This window comes from Herpailurus yagouaroundi, unplaced genomic scaffold (genome assembly GCF_014898765.1).
Source record: "Herpailurus yagouaroundi ecotype Mexico unplaced genomic scaffold, PumYag 159, whole genome shotgun sequence".
NCBI lineage: Eukaryota > Metazoa > Chordata > Mammalia > Carnivora > Felidae > Herpailurus > Herpailurus yagouaroundi.
In genome coordinates, this window is record NW_024412400.1 from 36,289,611 (window position 1) to 36,313,889 (window position 24,279).

At 43.8% G+C, this 24,279-nt stretch overlaps 1 protein-coding gene across 1 annotated transcript; it reads left to right on the forward strand.

Moving 5' to 3' along the window:
- Window positions 1-6: 6 nt before the first annotated feature.
- On the forward strand, window positions 7-23,910 carry TRIM42 (tripartite motif containing 42). Its single transcript, XM_040480334.1, has 5 exons — window positions 7-517; window positions 4,304-5,001; window positions 10,846-11,669; window positions 14,636-14,860; window positions 23,654-23,910. The coding sequence occupies exons 1-5, from the start codon at window positions 177-179 to the stop codon at window positions 23,738-23,740; spliced, it is 2,175 nt and encodes a 724-aa protein (XP_040336268.1). The 5' UTR covers window positions 7-176; the 3' UTR covers window positions 23,741-23,910.
- The last annotated feature ends 369 nt before the right edge of the window (window positions 23,911-24,279 follow it).

Consider the following 24,279-nt stretch of genomic DNA (forward strand, 5'->3'; position numbering starts at 1 on the left):
CAGGAGCTTCCTAGTAGGGAAGCCGCCTGTAAAGGTCTCACAACAGCCAACCTCTTGCAACTTCCAAGCTGAGGACCTCATCAGAGGGAGGAGGGACTCCTGCCTGGGAGCCCACAGGATTCTGGTAGAGAAGGCGTCAAGAGCTCTGGGCAGCCAGTAGCCATCATGTAGGCGCCATGGAGACTGCCATGTGTATTTGCTCTCCATGTTGTACATGGCAGAGATGTTGTCCTCAACTATGCTCCTGTCTGTGCTGCAAGTTCCTCTTCACCTCAGAGCGGAACTGCACCTGCTTCCCCTGCCCTTACAAAGATGAGCGCAATTGCCAGTGCTGCCACTGTACCTGCTCGGAGAACCCCAACTGCCACTGGTGCTGCTGCTCCTGGGCCAATGACCCCAACTGCAAGTGCTGCTGCACGACCAGCAGCAACCTCCAGTGCTACTACTACGAGAGCCGCTGCTGCCGCAATGCCACCATCACGTTCCACAAGGGCCGCCTCAGGAGCATCCGCACCTCGTAAGTGCTGGGCGCCTGACGGGGCCCTTGCCAGCTGTGGGCTCCATACGTACCCCCGCCCCAAGTCCCTTTCTCCCTCTGAAAAAAGGAGGCCAAGAACTTTGTAGCAATTAAGCCTGTCCTAAACAGCCAGTGACCACATCTAGCCCTGAGTCCCACATCCACGCCCCACCAGCTGTGTGACTAGGCACTGGGCTCTCTCACCTGCACTAAATAGTAGTGGCTAATACTCAGCGTGTAAGCCACTTCCCAGGCACTGTGTGCCCCCCAGTAACCCTCACAGCACGCCCACCACACCAACGAGGAAACGGAGCCTTTGGAAGGTGAAGTTGCCCAGAATCACACAGCTAGTAAGACGCAGCCAGATTTTGAACCCGGATCTGTGTCTTAACTTAAAAATGTTGCACTGCAAAATGGAGAGTATAGGATCTGTTGTGATTCGGTGGGTTTGGGGATTAACGTATGCACCTTGTAATCTGTTATGGGATTTAAAAATATAACTTGCCCTTTCTCTTCCTCCTCTGAACTTTTGATACCTTCAACACTTATTGGAAAAGTAGTAACTTCCACAGGCCACTTTTGACCCCTATGTCCTTTATAAGTACCCTGGACCAACTCCTGCTAACCTTCTCATTCTTCCCACCTGGAAGTCATGCATCTCAGGGTCTCAGTTACTCACGTGGGGCATGAATGCTCTCTGACAAGCAATTGCATATTCTCTTCCTGCTCTGACCAAGGCAGTCCTTTTATGTCACATGTGAGGGGAGTTTGGAGTAGCAAGGGCAGACTTCTTAGAGAAGGAAAGATCACAGCTCAGAACCATAAGAGGAGAGCTTTTGGAGAGGCAGAAAAATGAGACGCAGGTTTGAAGCCTTTCAGGCTGGAAAAACAATTCTGTGAGTAAAGTTTCAGTGAATTCAGGAGAAGGATATGATCCATCTTGCAGTTCAGCACTTAGGAGATGCTTAACAGACACTACTCTCCATTCAGGAAGCTCTTGTGGTGTTTGCACGAGTAGAGGATCCAGGGGTTCTGGATGCAAGTCCAGAGGTTCTCAGGTGCAGAAAGTAGCACCCACATTCCTCTCTCCTGACTCAACGCCCCATTTCCTGCATATCAGCCATGGAGAGTCACTGGCCACAGTTCAACGGAGGAGGGATGACATTGGTGTTGTGGGAAGATGCCTTAGGTCAGTAACTCCCAAACTTTGCTTTACAGGAATCACCTGGGGGTCTTTACAAAGGTCCTCACTGCCAGACATTCTGATTTCATTGGTCTGGGGGATCACCTGGACATCAGAATTGTAAAAGCCACCCCAAGTGATACTAAAATGCAGATGGCCTGGAGGGATCAGAGGGAAGCCAGGAGACGTTCCGGGTGACACAGTGAGAACCCAGGTGCTAGGGGAACAGGCCTGAATTGAAGGGAGGGTGTGTGCAGAGGAGGAGAGGCCAGATATCTCAGCAAGAAGGTAAGGCTGCTGGGTCTGGTGGCTGTTTGGGCATGGAGCCACAGCCACTGAATGCCTGGGTCCAAGCCTGAGGCTTTCGGAGGATAGTCAGAGATGCTATTGCAAGTGTCAGGAGGTGGGCAGTGGGTACACTGAGGCTTGTCTTCCATCTGGCCTCTCTCCTGGTTTCTGAATCCCTACCTCCCCCTGCTCCTCATCACCACTTTCTTCTCAACACCTTGCTCATCCAGCCCACTCTGGTCTCAAGTATCTCTTTCTGACTTTCTCATTTCTTTCCCACTTCCTTTGTGACCTCCACCCAAACTCCCTGGGCTGCCTCTCAGCCCTGCTGTTTCTTCTACCAATGTCACCTTCCCTCCCGCTTTATATTACACCATGCCATCTCCCTTTTTATATTACACCATGATTCTCAGAGTCCTACCTTATTGAACTAAAGAGGTTCATCCAGCTACCACGTGTACAACTCACTGTCCCTCCAGTGACCCCTTTAGGGCCCAGGCAGGAGACTGAGAAAGCAGAGAGGGAATGGGCTGAGAACATCGAGGCCAGCAGGCCTAGGACCCAGCATCCAAATCCTTAAGGGATGAACTTTCCAGGAGCCTGAGTGCCACAAAAGGCATTCTCTGCCACCACAGGGCCATTCCCATTCAGTATGCTTTGGCAACACCTTTGACTGTCTGGGCTCTGAGACATAGGTCCATGGGGAAGGAGATAGGAGCATATAGGAACCTCAAGAAGTCAGAAGCAGAAGAAAATACAGCCACAATGTAAAGATCAACACCCAAATATCACTAATGTGAACAGAAGATAAGAGACAGGATCAGTCACAAATTGTGTATCTGTTTACCTCCATCCCCACAGCTAATTCATTTATTTTCATAAACTGCTTTTGCCCTGATTGTAGCTTCTCAAAATATGCATTTGAATTTTACAAGTATGCTTTTACCTCATCCATGGTTCCTACAATTAAATACATGAAATCCACCTCAGGCAAATAATCAACACACACACACACACACACACACACACACAAATAATAGAAGCATATACTTCTCATGGACGTGACCACTCTTTTCCTCTACTGTGGACATTAGCTGGCCAGTACCAGAGGGGACTAATTGCCGAGGCCACATTTATTGAGTCCTTACTATGTATCAGCAGTTAGTCACTTTATCATGGATTACCTCATGTAGACTTTGTAAAATTCTCATGAAGGAAATAGTATTGTTAGCTTTGACCATTGGATTACAGATGAGAAAAGTGAGAATGGGAGGGATTAAGAAATTTGTCTCAAAGGTGCAGCTCTAAATGGGTACATTCCATCATGAACAATCTGTCCCTAGAGCCTAGACCCTTAACTCTTACCTGTCGGTCTGCTGGTTCTAGGCTTGGTTCTAGGGACTGACCTCCTGGTGTCCTGAGGACACTTTACCCAGCCTCTTCTATGTTCTACCCTATATACCGTAATACTGATGATGCCAATGCCTGCCAAGCAAGAACATGCTTGTAGGTGGACAAGATTGGATTTACTGAGTCACTGCACCAAGTGAGAACATACACCATGGTGAAGAGTAAGGTGTCTCAGTAAGAAGGCATCTGCAAGTTATTATGAAATTTAGGCTCATTTCAGGTGAGGATGTGGGGGTAAATCTCCTATCAGGTATCTTAATAAAAATCTGGTTTACAAGATGGGAAGGTCACAGGGCACCAAATGCTGCAATTGGTGAAAAAGCAGCAGTCGCTCCCATGAACCAGGATAGGCGAGATCTGGTCGTTTTGTGGTTTGGACGATGTTCTTGTCTTGCCTGCGTTCAAACAGGAGGAAGTGGTCTTATTTCTGCTTTGCTCCATCACAGTCCCAGAATGGCTTTGTCGGGTGTTGGTGTTCTGTGACTTTGCTGATGGGCAACAGAGCACTGAGGCCCCACTGATGGTGCCAGACCAGTCTGTCCTGCTTTCTTGTCTTCAAAATTCACAATGTGCAGTCGTTCAGCACTTACTGTGTTCCTGGGACTGCTCTCAGTCAAGTTTGTAGGTATTAAATGTAGTTTTAGTCCCCCCAAGAAACTATAATGTGACTACTAATTTTATAACGAGGCAAAAGGCAGAGAGAGGTCAATTAACTGCCCTGAGGTCACCCAGCTAAAGGATGTTGGAGGCAGGCTTAGAACCTCAGTGCCCTGGCACAGAGCCTGTGCTCCCCACCATCACGCTGGCCTGCCTGGCAGTGACCCCCAGTTCTTCCAGAGGCCAGAAATGGGGTGAGCTCTGGAGCCGGCCTCCTGAAGTCCTCCCATGTCCGCTTCTCCTTCCAGCTCCAAGACGGCGCTGCGCATCGGCAGCAGCGACACCCAGGTCGATGAGGTGAAGACGATGCCCGCCAACAGCAACCTGGTGCACCATCTCTCGTGCCCCCTGTGTAAACGGCTGCACCTGCACTCGTTCATGCTGCCCTGCAACCACAGCCTGTGCGAGAAGTGCCTGCGGCAGCTGCAGAAGCACGCCGAGGTCACCGAGAACTTCTTCATCCTCGTCTGCCCCGTGTGCAGCCGCTCGCACTGCATGCCCTACAGCCACAAGATGCAGCTGCCCGAGAACTACCTGCGCGGGCGCCTCACCAAGCGCTACATGCAGCAGCACGGCTACCTCAAGTGGCGCTTCGACCGCTCCACCGGGCCCACCCTTTGCCAGGTATGCCGCAGTCGGCGCATCGCCTACAAGCGCTGCATCACGTGCCGCCTCAACCTCTGCAACGACTGCCTCAAGGCCTTCCACTCGGACGTGGCCATGCAGGACCACGTCTTCGTGGACACCAGCTCCGAGGACCAGGACGAGAAGATCTGCATCCACCACCCGTCCAGCCGCATCGTCGAGTACTGCAGCCAGGACAACCAGCTGCTCTGCACCTTCTGCAAGACGGCATTGCACAACGGCCACGACACCGTCAACCTCATCGACGCCTGCTCCGAGAAGGCGGCCGCCCTCTTCAGCGCCATCGCCAAGTTCAAAGCAGGTCCTGGTCCCCTCCCCTCCCCTGCACAGTCACCCCTAGTTCAGGTACTGATGGGGAGAACGGCTCCAGGCAGTCTACTTGGTGAGAGCCTCCCCCACCTGGTGGGCCAGTCCAAGCACTGGGAAACACTGAGCCAGGCTGCCAGGCACTGGCCTGGTGTGCACGCCAGGCAACCATCACCAGCCTCCTAACCTCCCTGAGCCTTGGCTTTCTCACCTATAAAATGGGCATAGCGGTAGTAACTCCGCTGGGTGATTGTGAGGATTAAATGGGTTATTCTATGTGAAGCAGGCAAAAAAGTATCTGGCACATAATCAGTGCAGAAAGATTCTATAATCTTGGTTATAATCTTCATGACCTTGGGCCTCATTTCCTCCTTTGGAAAATGATGAGTTTGATCTTCCAGTATCCTGAAGTTCTGTGAGCCTTTCCGAAGGGTTTTGTCACAAAAGTTGAGTATCTTCGGTGTTTTCCCAATTTGCAGAGGGAAACAATTAAATCGATGTTGAGAATTATTTCAATTTAAAATTTTCCCCGACAGCGTTTTCCCCAAAACTTGCAAACACCAAAGTAAACAAACTGGTAACAAACACATAATAACAGAAAAACTCAGAAATAGCCAATAACATTCTGGTCAACGGCTGGTTTTTCCTCTGCATGCCTGCTCAAGGTTATTTTATATTGGTTACCTATAAAATAGTACATTTTGGTTAAGGGAAACTGAGCCTAGTTTCCATGCTGGAACCCAGAACAACAATATCTTGCAGGGTTCAGTCAAGAGCCTCATTATTTCTGGGTGTGGATCCACTTGATTAGACATGAGGATCTCCGGCATCCTTTTAGGGCTCTTAGCCCCTGGGAATAGCTTCCTTGAATAGAGGCCTACTTTGCCCAGGCCCTTTACAAGAAGTATGCCTGGTCTCCTCACTCCTCCTGCAGTACAGGAACTGAAATTCCCTCCATGAATAAGACAATGGGGATTCCACGAATTCACTGGCACAAGGCAACTTGTAAATGGCAGACCCAATCTATCTGACTCCAACATCCATGTTAAATCCATAACATTCCTTTGACAACCTTCTCTGTGCTAAACAGCGACCAGAATCTAAAGACTGGAGGACTGGAACACAACAGAAACCACCACCACCACTACCACCCTCACAATCTGTGGTCTATCTCATTTCCTTAAGGACCGGCCTGCATCAAGTGACCAAAGTGCCCCAGATCACCCCAGCCCTTTCCCTTTGTGTCCATGTGTAAATATGCCTGAACATATGAGTGGGAGAGTTTTTCTCTGAGCTGCACATAAAGGTCCTATTGGATGTAGAGATGGGTCAGAGATGGACTTTGCTAACTCTGTCACTTAGGACCTCTCACCAGCATGGGTGTTTCAGGAATACCTTCATTTCTCAATTGCTTATACTAGGAAACATTGTTTGTCGATTGATTTTTGGAACCACCATCAGGGATGTCTCTATATTAAAGAAACTCTATAGGAGCCACATTACCAAGCAAATGGGTAGTCCCACTGGTTCCCAGAGGGTTTCTTAAGGTGGACTCACTGCCTGGGCTCGGCTGGATTCTCTGGGGCCTCAGCATGGGAAGGGGTTGCTGCCTATAGTCTGCTGTACCCCCCATGCAACTATAAGAGGCCTGGGCCTTTAACACAGGAGAAACCTAGGATAGTTTTCTCAGAGTCCAGAGCACCTAGAAGCCAGACAATGAAATTCAATTCAATATGAGGGGACATCAGTTCAAATTCCAAAGAGCCCAGCAATTGGAAGGAGACAGGGGTCACCTTCATGGCATATCCATTTATTTATTTTTTTAATTTACATCCAAATTAGTTAGCATATAGTGCAACAATGATTTCAGGAGTAGATTCCTTAATGCCCTTACCCATTTAGCCCATCCCCCCCCAACACCTCCAGTAACCCTCTGTTTGTTCTCCATACTTAAGAGTCTCTTCTGTTTTGTCCCCCTCCCTGTTTTTATATTATTTTTGCTTCCCTTCCCTTATGTTCATCTGTTCTGTGTCTTAAAGTCCTCATATGAGTGAAGTTATATGATGTTTGTCTTTCTCTGACTAATTTCGCTAAGCATAATACCCTGTAGTTCCATCCACGTAGTTGCAAATGGCAAGATTTCATTCTTTTTGATTGCCGAGTAACACTCCATTGTGTACATATATACCACATCTTCTTTATCCATTCATCCATCAGTGGACATGTGGGCTCTCTCCATACTTTGGCTATTGTAGATAGTGCTGCTATAAACATGGGGGTGTATGTGTCCCTTCGAAACAGCATACCTGTATCCCTTGGATAAATACCTAGTAATGCAATTACTGGGTCCTTAGGTAGTTCTATTTTTTATTTTTTGAAGAACCTCCATACTGTTTTCCAGAGTGGCAGCACCAGCTTTCATTGCCACCAGCAGCGCAAAAGAGATCCTCTTTATCTGCATCCTTGCCAACATCTATTGTTGCCTGAGTTGTTAATGTTAGCCATTCTGACAGGTGTAATGTGGTATCTCATTGTGGTTTTGATTTGTATTTCCCTGATGATGAGTGAAGTGAAGCATTTTTTCATGTGTCTGTTGGCCATCTGGATGTCTTCTTTGGAGAAGTGTCTGTTCATGTCTTTTGCCCATTTCTTCGCTGGATTGTTTGTTTTTTCGGTGTTGAGTTGGTAAGTTCTTTATAGATTTTGGATACTAACCCTTTATCTGATATGTCATTTGCAAATTCTGTCAGTTGACTTTAGTTTTGCTGATTATTTCCTTTGCTGTGCAGCACCTTTTTATTTTGATGAGGTCCCAATAGTTCATTTTTGCTTTTGTTTCCCTCATATGGAATATCCATTTATACGTAGGTAGAGAATTTACCCTGTCCATCCTTTCTGAGGGAACCCCCTCACCCACCCCTCAAATTTTTTTAATTAAAAACATTTTTTTAAATGTTTATTTATTTTTGAGATAGGGAGAGAAACAGAGCATGAGCGGGGGGCAGTGTGGGGGGAGGGAGGGCAGAGAAAGAGGGATGCACAGATTCCAAAGCAGGATCCAGGCTCTGAGCTGTCAGCACTGAGTCCAATGCGGGACTCGAACTCACACACCATCAGATCATGACCTGAGCTGAAGTCAGACTCTGAACTGACTGAAAGGTGCCTCCACCCCTCAAATTTTTTTAACCAGAGTTCAAACTTGCTTTTAAGGACTCAACTTATTTTGGGGGAAGGTGCCATAAATCTACATTTTATTTTTTTTTTATTTTTTTTCAACGTTTATTTATTTTTGGGACAGAGAGAGACAGAGCATGAACGGGCGAGGGGCAGAGAGAGAGGGAGACACAGAATCGGAAACAGGCTCCAGGCTCTGAGCCATCAGCCCAAAGCCCGACGCGGGGCTCGAACTCATGGACTGCGAGATCGTGACCTGGCTGAAGTCGGACGCTTAACCGACTGCGCCACCCAGGCGCCCCATAAATCTACATTTTAAAAAAATCTTCAAGTAATTCAAAATCAGGTGATCTGACAATACACTGAGAAACTCTGGGTCCTGGAGGAAAGATCTAGTTTGGGTCGATTGAAGCTGTGGTATCGACCCCCAGGTGCACACTGGAACCCCCTGGAGAGCTTTACTAACTAGGGCCAGCAGCAATGACACCATCCAGGAGCCCGGTAGGCATGCAGAACCTCAGGCCTCACCCATACCGATTTTGTGGGAATCTGCACTTTTAACAAGATCCCCAGAAGATTCCCGGCAGCTGCTAACTGCCTCACCTGGATTCCTGAGCCCCAACTCAGGCCAATTCATAATCTCAGCAAGTGAGGCCAAGAGGAGAGTTTTCTTTAAAGTTCTCCCAGAAGATTCTGGTGCTCATAGAGAACTGAGAACCACGACTGGAACAATTAAGAACATAGGCTTTGGACTCAGATAAATAGAATTAGAGACAGGCCTTGGTTTCTCCCATATACTTGCTGTGTGACACTGGACAGTAACTTAATCTCCCTGAGCCTTAGTTTCCTTATCTATCAATAGGAACAATATCTTCCTCATAGGAAGATACATGTAATATATTATAATAGAGAGATATGATCCATAATATGTGAATTATATAGATCTGGCCCATAATATTTAATAAATAATAGCTACTTTTAGTGTATTTCCTGAGAGAGATATGGACTTAACTTTGCTCTAGGACCAGCTCTTGCAAAGCTGCCATATTTGTAAGATGGGAGGAGGGGTGCTTCTGGCCTCTTCTTTCTTTTCTCGTGGTGCTGCCTCTTTCCCCCTCACCTAAGGAATTTTTATGCTACCTCTCGGGACTTTACATAAACTTAATTAATCTCTAATGAAGCAAGGAATTTCCTATGCAAGATTCTTTGGCAGTGAATAACTATTGAATAGCCAAAGAAATTAATGAACAAGGTGGAATTTCAGCTGCCATAAGCCACAGTAGGGCTTGCACTGGGGAGGGCGGGAAGCGTTTCTCAGCTCCTCTGCAATCACCCTGATAGTTTCCTGTTCAGCCCCTGTCTGCATTGCTTCCTCATCCCTTGTGTGCCAGCCTGAGGGAGGAGGTGGGCAGAGGAAATAGCAGCTTCACAAAATAGGCCGGAGAGTAACACTTACCCCAATGATGTCAGAAAACAGGACAGAATGGCTTTCACTCAATAAATACCTTTCAAGCCCTTCTACACACCCTAGTCATAGTGATAACTAAGAGAGCCATGCTCCCTGTTCTCATGGTCTGACAGGACTCCTGGGTTTCTCTTACTCAAATGCACATGATTGTTAAAATGGCCACAACCCACAAAGGTCCAGCTGACTGTGCACCTGGGAATATGTTAAGAACAAAGTACAAAAAAATCTTGGGCACGCCTACTCCTGAGTAAAATCTGATGAGGATTATAGGCCATCAATTCACTACAAAGTTGGCCTATCAAGGGAGGACCTTACCTTTAGACTAGGCCACAGAAGGTTGACATGTCTTCACATCACTGTCACTGCCTGATGCCTAAATCACTGTAAAGCCAACAAAGGTACTCATTTCAGAGAGATGTACCACATACTCTCAATCATAGCATCCTCTACACTATAGTATCCTTGGATTTATGAGTGTCTTGAGCATCGGTGCCCTCTCATATTCATATCTGTATCCCTAGTACCTTGGAAGGCATGTGACATAGGTATCCAGTAAATGTTTGTTGAATGACTGAGTGAACTTAAAATCCAAAAACCATGTAAGAGGATCCAGAACAAACTGGGTTCTCTTTGAAGTGCAATAGCAGACTCTTTTTTAGAAAGAAATGAGGAAAAGGCAAGAGAGGAAGCCCAGCTGATTTCCTACTGTTGTCTAGGGCTGGGTTTTGGTGAATGAGGCAAGGCAGCATTTAGAAGAAGTCATCAGAAATTTAGTTCTTTCTCTTGCCCCTGCAGAAGCTTAGCTTTCACACAGGGAAAACCAGTCACTTTGAGACATTACCTCTTCTCAAGTCCAACATGCTGACACGTGATGTCTGAAACTCATATCAAGGGTGGCCTTGAACTTTCAATTCCAACCCAGAGCCGCAGGGATTACTATAGCTATAACTATGCCAAGGAAAGAAAGGCTGGGACTCCTGAGGGAAGTATTAGACAAGGAGGCAGCGGTGGGGGGGGATCCTGAGGGAGGCCAGATGCATCTCATAAACCTGTTCAGGCCTATTGCAGTTCAACTACAAGGGCCCTCCCTCCCTCTCCACCCACTTTCATGGAATCTGAGGGAATTCCCTGCAGTCAGCTTTGACACCTGGGGAGATGAAAATTTTAACCGAAGTAACTAACCTGGTTGTTTTGCAGTCCGCTATGAGATTGATAATGACCTAATGGAGTTCAACATTTTAAAAAATAGCTTTAAAGCGGACAAGGAGATGAAGCGAAAAGAGATTCGAAATGGATTTCTCAAGCTGCGCAACATTCTACAGGAGAAGGAGAAGTACATCATGGAGCAGATAGAGAATCTAGAGGTGTCCAGGCAGAAGGAGATTGAAAAATACGTGTACGTCACAACCATGAAAGTGAACGAAATGGATGGTCTGATCGCCTATTCCAAGGAAGCACTGAAGGAGACAGGCCAGGTGGCATTCCTGCAGTCGGCCAAAATTCTGGTGGACCAGATCGAGGATGGCATCCAGAGCACTTTTAGGCCTGACCCACAACTCCGGCTACACTCCTTGCACTGCATGCCCTTGGACTTCGCTGAGCTCTCCAATGCCATCCACCAGCTCTTCCCCACAGGGCCCAAGAAGGTATGCTCCTCAGGGGAGTCCCTGCCCTCCCCTTATCCCATGCACTCAGAAATGATGATCTCCAGGAAGGTCACTTTCAGCACTCACAGCTTTGGCAACCAGCAGATATACCAGCGAAGTTCCTCCTTGCTGTCCTTCAACACCACCAGTGGTGAGAAGGCCAAAATGGGTCTGGAAGCCTATGGGCGAGCCCAGTCAGCCACACCTGCCAAACTCACAGATGGCCTCTGTACCTACTGGAGTGCAGGGGCAGAAAACCAGCCTGTGCAGAACAGCAGCAGCTTCCACAACTGGTACTCATTCAATGATGATTCTGTGAAGACCCCAGGCCCAATTGTCATCTACCAGACTCTGGTGTATCCTAGAGCTGCCAAGGTAAGGAAGGCTCTGGGCCCATGAGGAAGGCAGGAGGATGGGCGGTATGGAATGGAGGTGGGTAGTCAGAAAAGGTTGCACTTACCTCTTTGACCTCTGGGGTTCAGTCACTCAAATCTGCTCCTAAATTCCTAAAATCTTAAGTAGCATAATATTGGCTTAAACCAAATAATGTATTTAACTCATAGTCAAAAATCTATCTGAAGGCCCCAACCCCATTTCAAATGCAACCCAATTTGGGAACCAAAGTAATTTGAAGAGACTGCTTGGAGGGTGTAATGTTTCCCAGGGGCAAAGCCTGTAATTGTAGAGAGAACACAGAAAATCCAATTAGAAATATAGGCTCCATTATCTATCAGCAGTGATTCCTCTAAATTGCTACCTTTCCTAAAGAAAGTATTCATACTCTCTATGATTTGGAAAGAATAGAAGGATAATCCCCAATGGAATTCCAATTCTAATCTCATAAGATTCAGTTTCAGAGGGAGGGAGTGTTGATCTCTCACAGACCTCTACAACTGCCATCATCTGACTTCAGGAGACACGACTCCTCCTTGACCCTCTTGACCTAACATGGACAAATAACCATTCCCTTAACATTCCATTCAAATCCAGCTGAACCTAAATCAAACTGTTTATAGAATGTGTTATTAAAGTTCAAGGAAGGAAAAAGATTAACTTGCAATTAGAGATCCTGTTAGAGCATAACTTGCCTCTCTTGGGGTTCCCTACAGGGACATCTCCCAGGCCAGCCCATGGCCTGCTTTCATGTGGCAGAGCCCATCTTTTGCCCTCATAATCTGAAAACATTCCCAAAGACCTTTAGCATCCTTGAAGTCTAAACCATTGGTTCTCAAACATTAATGTGCACCTGGAGGTCTTGTTAAAATGCAGATTCTGTTTTAGTGGGTCTCAGGGGGCCCTGAAATTCTGTTTCTAACAACCTTCCAGGTGCTGCCATTGCTGCCAGTCTGCACACCACACTTTAGTATCAAGGGTCTAAAAACAAGAAAATGAAAGCCAGACACTGACCAAGCTTTACTTTGCTGTTCTCCTGAGACATCATAATCTATGTTTTAGAGTCTATAATCAACAGCAAGAATGACCTTACTCTGAAAAGTAGAATATACCTTCCCATGGGCTATCAGACACAGCAAAGTATCTCTACCCTTCATATAAGAGACACCTACAACTGAGTAACCAAACTTTCATTTCCAAATGATACCAGATCAGCAAAGCCTCCAGTGTATGTGACATTAGCTCAGTGATGGCATTAGGTCTCTCCATGCAACTTAGACCTGGGAGATTGGCAGTTTCTCGCTCTGGTGATGTCTGCCCCATAATTGGGCTTGGAAAATAGTCACCCCATGCCACTGGTTAGTGGTCCCTGCAAGAGCCCAAGAAAGGGGCCTAGGAAAGTCAAGTCATTGCCTGTCAAGAGAGGACACCTAAATCTACTGCCAAATAGTGGTATTTGATGTGAAGATATCAGTGATCCCTATTAGGATCATGGAATGGAAATCATACAGGAATCCTTGTGTTTAGTGATGCCGAAGATGAAATCTGTGCTGACTTCTCTCTCAAATGATGGTTGACTAATAGCCCACTTTAGGCTTTTGGCACAGAAAACATTCTCAAAGTTAGTCTTATAACTTGTCAAATACGTATCTTAAAAATCCTAAGGATTTTTTCCTAAAAACTCAATTTTATTTCTAGAAAACTTTCCCAGAGAAATGATTAAAAATTCAGGTGAAGATTCATGCCCCCAAAGTCTTCATTGCATCATTATTTACTGGAGTGTAAAATTAGAAACAACCTAAATGTTCGACTACTGAAAGATTAAATCACTTATGGGACAGCTATTAAAATGGTGCTTTACTAAGTTTTTAATAATATAGGGAAATGTATAAAATATAAAAAATGAAAGGAAGCAGGAATCAAAGCAATATAATCCAAACTGTATGCATTTCTGTATTTGTGAATGTTCTAAAATTGGAAGGAAATGAATTTTGAACTGAATTTTGGGATTATAAGTGATGTTTATTTTTGTCCCTTATATTTTTTCTGCATTTTCCAAGTCTTTTATAATGAGTATGTTTGTTTTGATACTCAGAAAAAAAAAGTTAATTTTTACTGACAAGTTATACAAATTTATAAAAAGTTTTAAAAGTATAAATATATAAAAATAACTGCAAATTATAAATTCACAAAACTTTATGCACTTAGGAGTAATTTTAAATTAACTTTATAAACATAATAACATTTAAATTTGTTAAAGCTTAAAGAATACAATATCTGTTTAGAAATATAATCATTTCAAAATATTTATGTGCCAGACACAATCTGCTAATTGATATTTGTTAATATATCTCTTTCCGAAAGCTGATATATTATGTTTTGAGTGTGAATATATATTCTTCATGCCTTGGGTAAGCCATTGCACCTCTCTGGTACTCTACTTCCTTATGTGTAAAATACAGGCTTGGAACAGATACACTTTTCATTGTCTAGTAGTCTGTGGTTCTATGGGAATTTGATAAATGTAACCTTTCTGAGCCTCAACTGTAAAATAGGATAATAAAATCTCCCTTCCAGGGAGTTGTGATGACTAGGTGAATTAGGCAATGTCTGACACAGAATCTGACGCATAGAAGGTATTCAATAAATGGCAGCTACCTTGGTTAATGGTGTCAAGAGAACAATGGTCACTGCCATGTTGACTGATGGTAACAGAACCCAGAGGAGCATTCTTCTGTTCTTGAAATGCATTATGAGCATCATGTCAGGTCTTATCAGGTAGCCTTTCAAGACTGCTGCACATAGTCCACATTGAAGTCCTCAGCAGCTAGAGGGGATGGGGTCAGCTTAAATCCGCCCCACTGATAGTTAATGACACAAATCTTTACGGGAAAGAAAACTGAAATGGTGTATATTAGTACCACACCCATATGTTCATTGCTTCATAGGTTTATTGGACATGCCCAACAGAAGATGTGGACTCTTTTGAGATGGAATTTTATGAACTCGTTACTACCCCTCCTAACAATGTACAGACAGAGCTCTGTGGGCAAATTCAGGATATAATGCAGCAGAATCTGGAGCTGCACAACCTGACCCCCAACACTGAGTATCTGTTTAAAGTTAGAGCCATCAACAATAATGGTCCTGGACAATGGAGTGACATCTGCAAGGTACTGTGCACATTTTTTTTCTCAGACTTTCTTTGTAAGCTCTGGATGCAGCTCTGTCAGGATGATCACAAGATCACAGAACCCACAGTGTGACTGCCCCCTCTAATCCCAAAAAACTTGTTAACTCAGAGTCAAAGAGAGGGCTGCTGGCCTCAACCAACTTGGCAAATGAGGCCTAAGAATTGTTAGTTCAGTTTGATTCAAAAAGCATTTGGGCCAGGCATTCTGTTAGGATGTAGAGATTCTGAGGAAAATAAGGCATAATCCTTACCTTCAAGGAGCTCAGAGTCTATTAAACAAATAATTGTGGTATGAGAAGGACAAAAAAAGAGTTCATTGTTAATCCCAGTGGTGATTCAAAGCAAGCGTAGGGTGCCAGATTTAACAGACATAAATAGAGGGCACATACAACAAATAATTTTTAATGTAAGTATGTCCCATGCAATATTTTATTTGCTGTTTATCTGAAAGTCAAGGAGTAACCACTGAGCATGTCAGAATGGTATCCCCCAGAAAGAGGGACATGATTATTCCTATCTTTCTTTGTGATTCGAAGCTGACTCTTCTTTATATCTCTGGGGGATATACATTCATGAGTATAATTTTATTGATACTCAAAGGAGAAAAGGAAGAAAAATACCAAGAGCTATCGTACTGTAGAACCATAATGATGTTCTTTGGGATACCGGTAGATTATGGTAGACCAGTAGATTATGGCTTAATCAGGAATTCTTTAGAGGAAAGACAGTAAGTTCATTCATTTCAGCTTTTGAAAAGGGAAATGTATGGTACAGAGAAAGAGGAGTCTCATGAGACCACTTCCAGCCAGGACAAACATCTAATCCTCAAGGGAACTAGAAAGCCATCAGTTTCTCTCCCTTCCTCTGTCCATCTCTCTGTCGCTGTCTCTGTCTCTCTGTCCTCCCTCTGCCCACACTTCCACGTCTGCTTCTGTTTGAATCTGCACCACTTTCAGCTAGTTTGTAGTATTTCCTCCCCTAAATTCAGCTTGCTTGTGGCTTTGGATTGTCCTGGCCCAATTTCTGTGTGACCAACACAGTCTAACTAGCAACCCTCCCTTTGTCTCAGGTCAAATGTTTGCAGAAGAGAATCTGATTGGTTGCTACTTCTAGTGATGAGGGAAGCACAAGGTAGGGTGGGGGCAGGATTATGCTGTAGGTCATTGTACCAGTAGCAAATCAGCTGAAGGCAGAGGCTCTCTAGTCCATCTGGACTGCTTCTGGAGCCAGCACCCACATGAACCCCTTCCCACTCTCATGGAGGCCAGATACTCACCTGGGCAGGGGGCAGAAGGAGAGAGTCGGCCTGCCTGCTCCTCTCACTCTACCCCAGCCAGCTACCCTGTCAATTGCCCAATTCTTGTTGCCACCCTTCTTTCCCAAGCATGGAATACCCACAGCTGCTACCATATTTTGCAGCATGTCCTTTCGACTATGGATTTTTCCTTCATCTAATTCCATCTGCCTTCTCATTTTTTAGAAATTCCTCAGACATGTCTTGCCCATGAAAGGCACTCAGTGCTGTTACTAATATTTTTAAATGTATCTCCTGTCATTTTTACATGCTAGGCACAAGGACAGGGAGTGGAGAGACTGAAGTGTGTCGGCCCGTCTTAAGTAGACGTTTTGTCCTCCCTCTTAAGCTCTGAACTCCCTGAGAACAAACTTCACATCTAATTCATCTCTCTTTCTCCCACAATGCTTACCACAGCAATGTGCATATCACAGGTTCTTAATGGTTATTGAATGAATACATGACTGAAAATGTGATCAAACAAATGAATATATGAATGAATGTCTAAATTAAAGAGTGAAGAAATAAATGGATGAATAAAATTAATAATTACAAAGCACCATAAGATGCCCAAAAGCTAAGTGTTTTATGCAATCAGTCAAGAAGTAACATTCCCCCTAAAATTGTGTTTATGCGATTAATTTGTACTCCCTATATGGGAAGGAAACTCATTCCAGTTCCTTTGCTTTTTAACACAATTTCTAAATGAGCAGAGCACTAATTAATGAGGTTTTCTGGAAGCTTCATTTTTATCTGACTTGCAGAGCTGCAATATAGATTTTTCCTTCAGAAGTAATTCTTCCTCCCTCTTTGTGATTATATTAGCATTCTAGGGGAAACACTGGTTTCCTTAACATTTGTCATGATTTGCATAAGTAAAGGCTTCAATAGCAAATGAAAATAAGATGGTGTGTTTGAATGACATTTATAAAGCTTCATAAAAGTAATGACTTCAGTTCTTTCCCATAAAATCGAAATACTTTTCCTTTGGCATCGGTCCTATGCAGGTATTCCTGAAAGGTTTCATTTAAAATGCTGTAATGAGGTAGCAGAATCATTTCTTATCCAAAATACAATATTTCCATCATACATACTTTTGAAAAGGAAGCGAAATAACACCTTTCATATTTGATTTTCATAGTCTGTGACTTGCTGATTTTTTTAAGGGATTTTATTTGAAGTATAATATACAAAGCATGAAAATTAACGTGAATGCATTTTAAAGGTCCCATTTATTGAAGGCCGACTCCCTGTCAGATACTGTGTATTCGTTACCACTGATCATGCCAACCACTGGAGGTGGGGAATTATTGCCTCTATTTTACAGATGAGGAAACTTAGGCTCAAGAGAGAAAGTGCTCTCATGTAACTGAAGAAAGAGTTGAGTGGGAACTCAGCTCTCATCCAAGGCTGGAGCTCTTTGTTCTCCTGCACCACAGATGCAGCTAAATCTGGGCCAGTGGGCCCCACCCTGGGGACCTGGCACCTCATTCTGGGAGAATATTGTCAAAGCCAACAGCTGTGAGAGCAGGAGTTTTTTTCTGAGAGGCAAGATTGAGCATTGGACTTGACCTGGTGTGCCATGGCCCAAGGCCCAACTCCACTAGGCTGTAAGCCCAAGGTGGACAGGTGCCTTGCTGGCCGTCCTCACTCCTCTCGGCCCACAACCTTCAGCCAAGAGCCTCTTACATCCAAGAGCCTGATAGTTTTGAAGGAATGAAGAAATGTGTTTTTAGGCAAGTCATATATCCTTTATCCTCAGTTTCTCTTCCTGTTCTTCCTCTAATCCACAGGGTACCTCCTGACCACCATCCACATTTCTGAAAAGAGCCTCCTTACTTTGTCTCCCTCTGACTTCAAATCTCTGCTAACTTCCAGGAAGTCTTCCCATGACAACCCTAACTTTCTATCTGTGCATTGGTTTCCCATTGCCACCATAACAAATCAGCAGCTTAAGCAATACAAACTTACTTATTATCTTACAATTCTAGAGATCAGAACTTCAAAATGGGTGTCACCCAGTAAAATCAAGGTGTGAGCAGGGCTGTGTTCCTTCTGAAGACTTGGAAAAGTTTATTTTCTTGCCTTCTCCAGCTGCTAGCAGCAGCCCACATTCCTGGGCTCATGGCGCCTTCCTGCATTTTCCAAGGTAGCAACATCAGGTTGAGTCCTTCTTACACCTTCATCTCTCTGGCTCTCTTCTGGCTCCCTCTTTCTTTGAAGGACTCTTGTGATAACATTGGACCAACCTGATGATTCAGCATAATCTCTGTCTTAAAGCCAGCTGACTAGGAACTTTAATTCCCCTTTACTGTGACACATAACACATCCACATGTTCCCAAGATCACAACATGGATATCTTTGGGGGCCAAAATTCTGCCTACCGCAGTCTATAAACCAGATATCCCCAGCTACATCACATTTGGAGCTAAAAATTCAGGCCTAACAATAGTCACAAACTGCTACTTTTCTGGGCTTTTCCTGATTACCTCTTCAGGAAATGCACCCATTCCTGCCCCCACTCATCCCCGCAAATTCCTCCCCAGTCTGTATTGGGGGGTCACCTCTGGTGTCTCCCATGTGCTCAGGAAACAGCCCTGCCAACTACTCTCAGTCTCTGCAGTGCTGACCCCTTCCTGCCCAGGCTGGAACTCTAGGCACAGAGCCAGGCTGCCTCGCCTTCCTGGGCACCTTACCTGGGTTTCATGAAATCCCCCTACTGGTTTTACCTCTGTCTCTACTTCAGACCTCCTGTCCAGGCTGAGATATGCATCTTCAGGAGGTGGGGTTGCAGGGCAATCTGAGAGACCAACACTATCCCACACTATCATACACTCAGAATAACTGCCCCAAACCTACCTCACCCACCCACATACTCACAGCCACCCCCTGCCCTGAAATGAGAGAAAAATGGTTTGCACTCCCTATCTCCTTAGGATTTATTCTTTTCCAAATTGCTGCTTGATCCTTCATGCAAATAGAGAATCCTATAACCTGCTCTCTACTTGCTCTGCAGAAAGACATGAACCCTGGAGTGAGGATAATTTAGATCAAGCTGGACCTATAACTTTTAACTTCATACACAGAGGGTTGAATTAATCATACATTTCAGTTCATGGTCCATTTTCAACAATGGCCTATGCAAGGCCCTTTTCTTGTCTATGTATGTATTCCCTTCTGCAGCATTCCTTCCCAGACATCCATTCTAATACGTTTCATGTGTATCTTATTGCTTTTATGAGTTCTTACATGGTATGTATTGTTTTGAATGTGCTGGTAATTTGCACAAATAGTGTTGTGCTACTTAACCCTACTTTGTTTCTCACCTTTTCTCCCAGAACACTGTGTTTTTTATGCTGTAGCAATGTAGTTATACACATTTAGTCCCTTACTCCTAATGCGGCCTCATCTTTCACAATGTGCATTTGGGCACCATATTTCACCTGTTCACTTAGCCAAGACAGACACCCAGATGATCTCCAGTAATGATGCAGTGAACAGCCTCATTCGTGGCACTTTGTGGGCAGGATAGGGGTATGAGAATTTCTCTGGAACATTGTATTTGTTTGCTAGGACTGCCATACTAAAATGCTACAGGTTGGCTGGCTTACACAACAGAAATTTAGTTTCTCACAGTTCTGGAAACCAGAAGTCCAAAATCATGATGTTGGCAGGTCTGGTTTCTTCTGAGGCCTCTCTCCTTGGCTGGAGACACTTGCCTTTTCCCTGAGTCCTTCACATGGCCTTTTCTCTATGCCAGTGCACCTTTGGCAGGTCTCTGTGTGTCCACATTTCCTCCTTTTATAAGGACACCAGTCAGATTGAATTAGGGCCCTCCCTAATGACCCCATTTTAACGTAATCACTTCTTTAAAGTTGACCCTTGAACAACATAGGTTTGAACTGTGTGGGTTTTCTCTTCCTTATGATTTTAATAACATTTTATTTTACTATCTTACTTTATAGTAAGAATACAGTGTATAATAAATACATAAAATATGTTAATTGACCATGTTAATGGACCAATTGACCAAGTCATCAGTATGGCTTCTGGTCAGCAGTAGGCTAATAATAGTTAAGTTCTGGGGGAGTCAAAAGTTATACATGGATCTTTGACTGCATGGGGGTCAGTGCCCCTAAGCCCTGCATTGTTCAATGGTCAACTATACAGGCACATTCTGAAGTACTTGGTGTAGGACTTCAACATATGAATTTTGGGAGGACATAATTCAGCCCTTATTAGAATATACCATGAGTGAAATTGCTGGATCACAGAGTATGTGCATACTTGATTTAAATGTGTGCATGAATGTGTCCATAAGGAATGAATGAGGGACCCTATAGCCTAAGCCCCACCTGTATGTGGCATGGTCCAGCTTTCTACTATTTTGTTAATCCAATGGGTACAAAATGCGATAATCTCCTTACTGTTTGAAATTTCATTTCACATGCTTGTTAGTTCTCAGGATTTCCTCTTCTGTAAATAGCCTGCTAAATATCTTTCACCCATTTTTCTATTGCATTTGTTCTTTTTCTAGGTGATTTGCAGTATGTTCTTAAATATTCCAGATAATGCTTTTAGACATTGCTAATATCTTCTCTGTTCTGACATTTGCCTATTAACTTTGTTCATAGTGTATTTCATGAAACAACAGAAAACTTCCATTTTGATATGACTGAAGTCATCAATTGTTTTTTTCTTCTGGTTTGACCTTTTGAAGTTTTATTTAAGAAAGTCCTTCCATAGGCTTAGTTCACAAAGATAATCTTCCTCATATTCTTTTATTATTCTTTTATTAACTTTCACTTTACCTGTCAAACTTAGGACTTTAATCCATCCAGAGCCCACCTTTGTGTGTAGTGCCAGGTAATGATGCACATTTTTGACTGTCTAGTGAGGCAGTTTTTCCAATAGCATCTACCAAGCAATGTCTTTTCCATTAGTATATGGTAAATGTGCCACTGCGATCTTATATTAAAGTGCCATATATTCAAAAGTTGTCTCTGAGCTCTCTATAGTCTCCTGTTGGTCTATTTGTCTGTTTTTATGTCAATACGACACTGGTTTTATTGTTTAACCTTAGCTTTCTGCTTTGTCTTGATGAACTGCTAAGGTAAGTCTACCCATTACCCTTCTTTCTATTTTAAGGTTTATTTATCTAATCATAGGAATTTGTTCCTTCATATAAATTTTGGAGCGAGTAAATTGAATTCCTAAAAAAAAAAAAAAAAAATCCAGATAGAATTTGATTAGGATAGCATTGAGTCTCTAAGTTAATTTGGAGACATTTGATATTTTTGTAATAGGTCTGACATTTATTAAATCATCTTCAATGTGCTTTACTAGGGCTTTTAAATTCTTCTCATAGAGGTACTATATGTTCCTGGTTAACCAGATAGTTGACAGACTTTGTAGATATTATGAATGTTATCTTACATTTGATTATATTTTCTAATGTATTGCTGGTTTAGAATAAAAGCCATTGGTGTTTGGAGGTTAATCTTGATTCTAGAAATCCTGATAAACTCTCTTATTATTCTGAGAGTCTATCTGTTGATTTTGCTTGCTTTTCCGGGCTATGGTCCTATCATTTATGAATAATGATAGTTATATCTCTTTCTCACAATCCTTGAACCTCTATTTCTTTTCTTTCCCTATACCTTTGGCCAGGGCCATGAATCCTACAGAAAATAGAGGCTGAAATACTTGATATCCTTGTCTTATTCCTAATCTTAATGTTTCTCCATTGAGTTATGATGATTTTTAATTTAGTTTTTGTGGTGTATAATTCTCATTGAGTTAAGGAAATTTCCTTCCACTTCTGAATTGCTGAGAGCTTGTACAACCTTATGCAATTTTTTTGTATTATTTGAGACAATCATATGATTCTTCTCCTTTAGGCATTAATGAAATGAATTACATTGATTTTCTGATGTTAATCTTGACTTGCATTCATGGAATTAACCCCATGTGATCATGCTGTGATTATTATATATACTTGGTTTTACTTAGCTCATATTTTATTTTGGATTATTGTATCTATGATCATAAGTGAACTAGCCCTATAATGTCTTGCCTATATTGTTTTTATCTGGCTCCAGAATCAATATCTTATTAGCTTAATAAAATGAGGTAGGAAGCTTTTGCTCTTTTCCTGCTTTCTAGAACAAACTTTTCTTAAAAGTTTCTTAGAATTCATTTGGAAAACCATCTGAGCATTTTGGGTAAGGAAGGGGATGTCAATTATTTCAATTACTTCAGTATCTCATAGACTGTTCTCTGTTTCTTTTGTCCTTTTTCATATGATCCCCTTGTTCATAGACACGCCCCAATTCTTACTGCTCCATCCACACATCACACATGATCTTTGTCTCTGGAGACCCTGACTATGACAAAATTCAACTCCCCTATGTTGTATGAGTCAATTCCCAACTCTGCCACAACACTGTTATTCCTTCATTATCACCCACCCCCATTGCTCAGTTTCTTTAACACTATTTTTATTACCCTTACCAGGGCTGTCTCTTTGTGTTATCTCAATTTTTATCCAGCAATGGGTAACATAAAGACTTACTAGCTGTGTATATAGGGACATTGTACAAACATCGCTCTTTGCCACCCAAACCACACCTCCACCCCATCTGCCCTGTGAGTCCTGATTCATCTAGACAGAGCCCACTGATCCAGTGGGCTCTCATTCCTGGATCTCAGCCTCACTCCCTAACCGCCTCTTCAGTCAATGTGTACAGGGAAGGAATGGGAATGCTGCCAGACCAGAGGCATGGAGAAACCTAGCACCTTCAAAGAAAAGCAGGGAGATCCACGTGTAAAGCTGAGTCGGTTAGACTTGTAAGAAACTTGCTCAGTGCAGTCTCCCCTTTCCAGGTACTTCTGACCACTCACTGCGATCACAGACAGTGTGAACCATCAGAGGGAGGCAACTGGCAGATATACATATTGTGGTTCTATTCACCTTTCATCCACTTCTCTAAGAAGCTTCTCTTTGCCATAGCCAATGTTGGGATTACAGAGATGAAAGATGGTCACTTCCCCCACACCCCAGTCAGAATGCTCAGTCTGTTAAGAGTCAAACACATTTGATGGAATTTACAAATGATAAGAGCTACGACAGAAGCAATCTCCAGGGGCTGGGGGTCACCTGGAGAGCTATTCTATGGTGAAGCCCACCTGGGGTCACAGCATGCAGTTAAATGAGGTGCCTTTTAAGGAAATGGAACCTGGTCTGTGAAATCCCAGTCTCACCACATATTAGGTATGTGACTTTAGAAAAGTGAGAAGTTACCCAGTCCTTCTGAGCCTCAGTTTCCTCTCACTCATACAGTGGAGTCAGTGGCACCTGCTTCATGAAGACTTAATGAGATGTTGTGTGTAGGGTCTGGTGCACAGCAGTGGCCAAGCTCCTGGAAGCTGCTGTTTCCCTTGTGACTGGTGCCATGGTTCTCTGCTTCTGACTGCAGGTGGTAACCCCAGATGGGCGTGGGAAGAACCGAGCTAAGTGGGGCCTGCTGAAGAACATCCAGACTGCCCTCCAGAAGCGCTTCTGAGCTCCTCGCAGAGCAGGAAGCAACCTCAGCAATGTACCACAGATAGACATATATACACACATACATACGTATTTTTCTCAACACATGCTTCAGTGAGGCTATCACTGTAGGCAATGTTCCCAGGACCTCTGAGTCTTCTAAGAGCTAATAAAAGAAAATGCCTGATGTCATGGCTTGCTGTTTGCTGATTACTTTGAAACTAAGATGGAAAACAGTCTGCAAGTCTCTATGCCTCCAGTAGCTCTGAGCCTAACCCTTGGCTCAGAATTCGGTGGTGTTGTGTACATGGCAGCCACCGGGCCTCGGGGTGGTAAAAGGGGTGGTCTTTTTGCAGTCAGTTCCTGTGGGTATACATTCTGACCCTAGTCTAACTAGATTTTAGTGTTTGAGCAAGTCAATGATTGATGAGAAGCTCATTACCTCACCCTGTTGTCTATTTCAACAATAAGCAGCCAACATTGTTAGAATGCTCTTCCTAACTATGGAGTCTGGACTTGCCTTCCCATAACTTTCCCCATGCTCTGAAGCTTGCCCCTGAC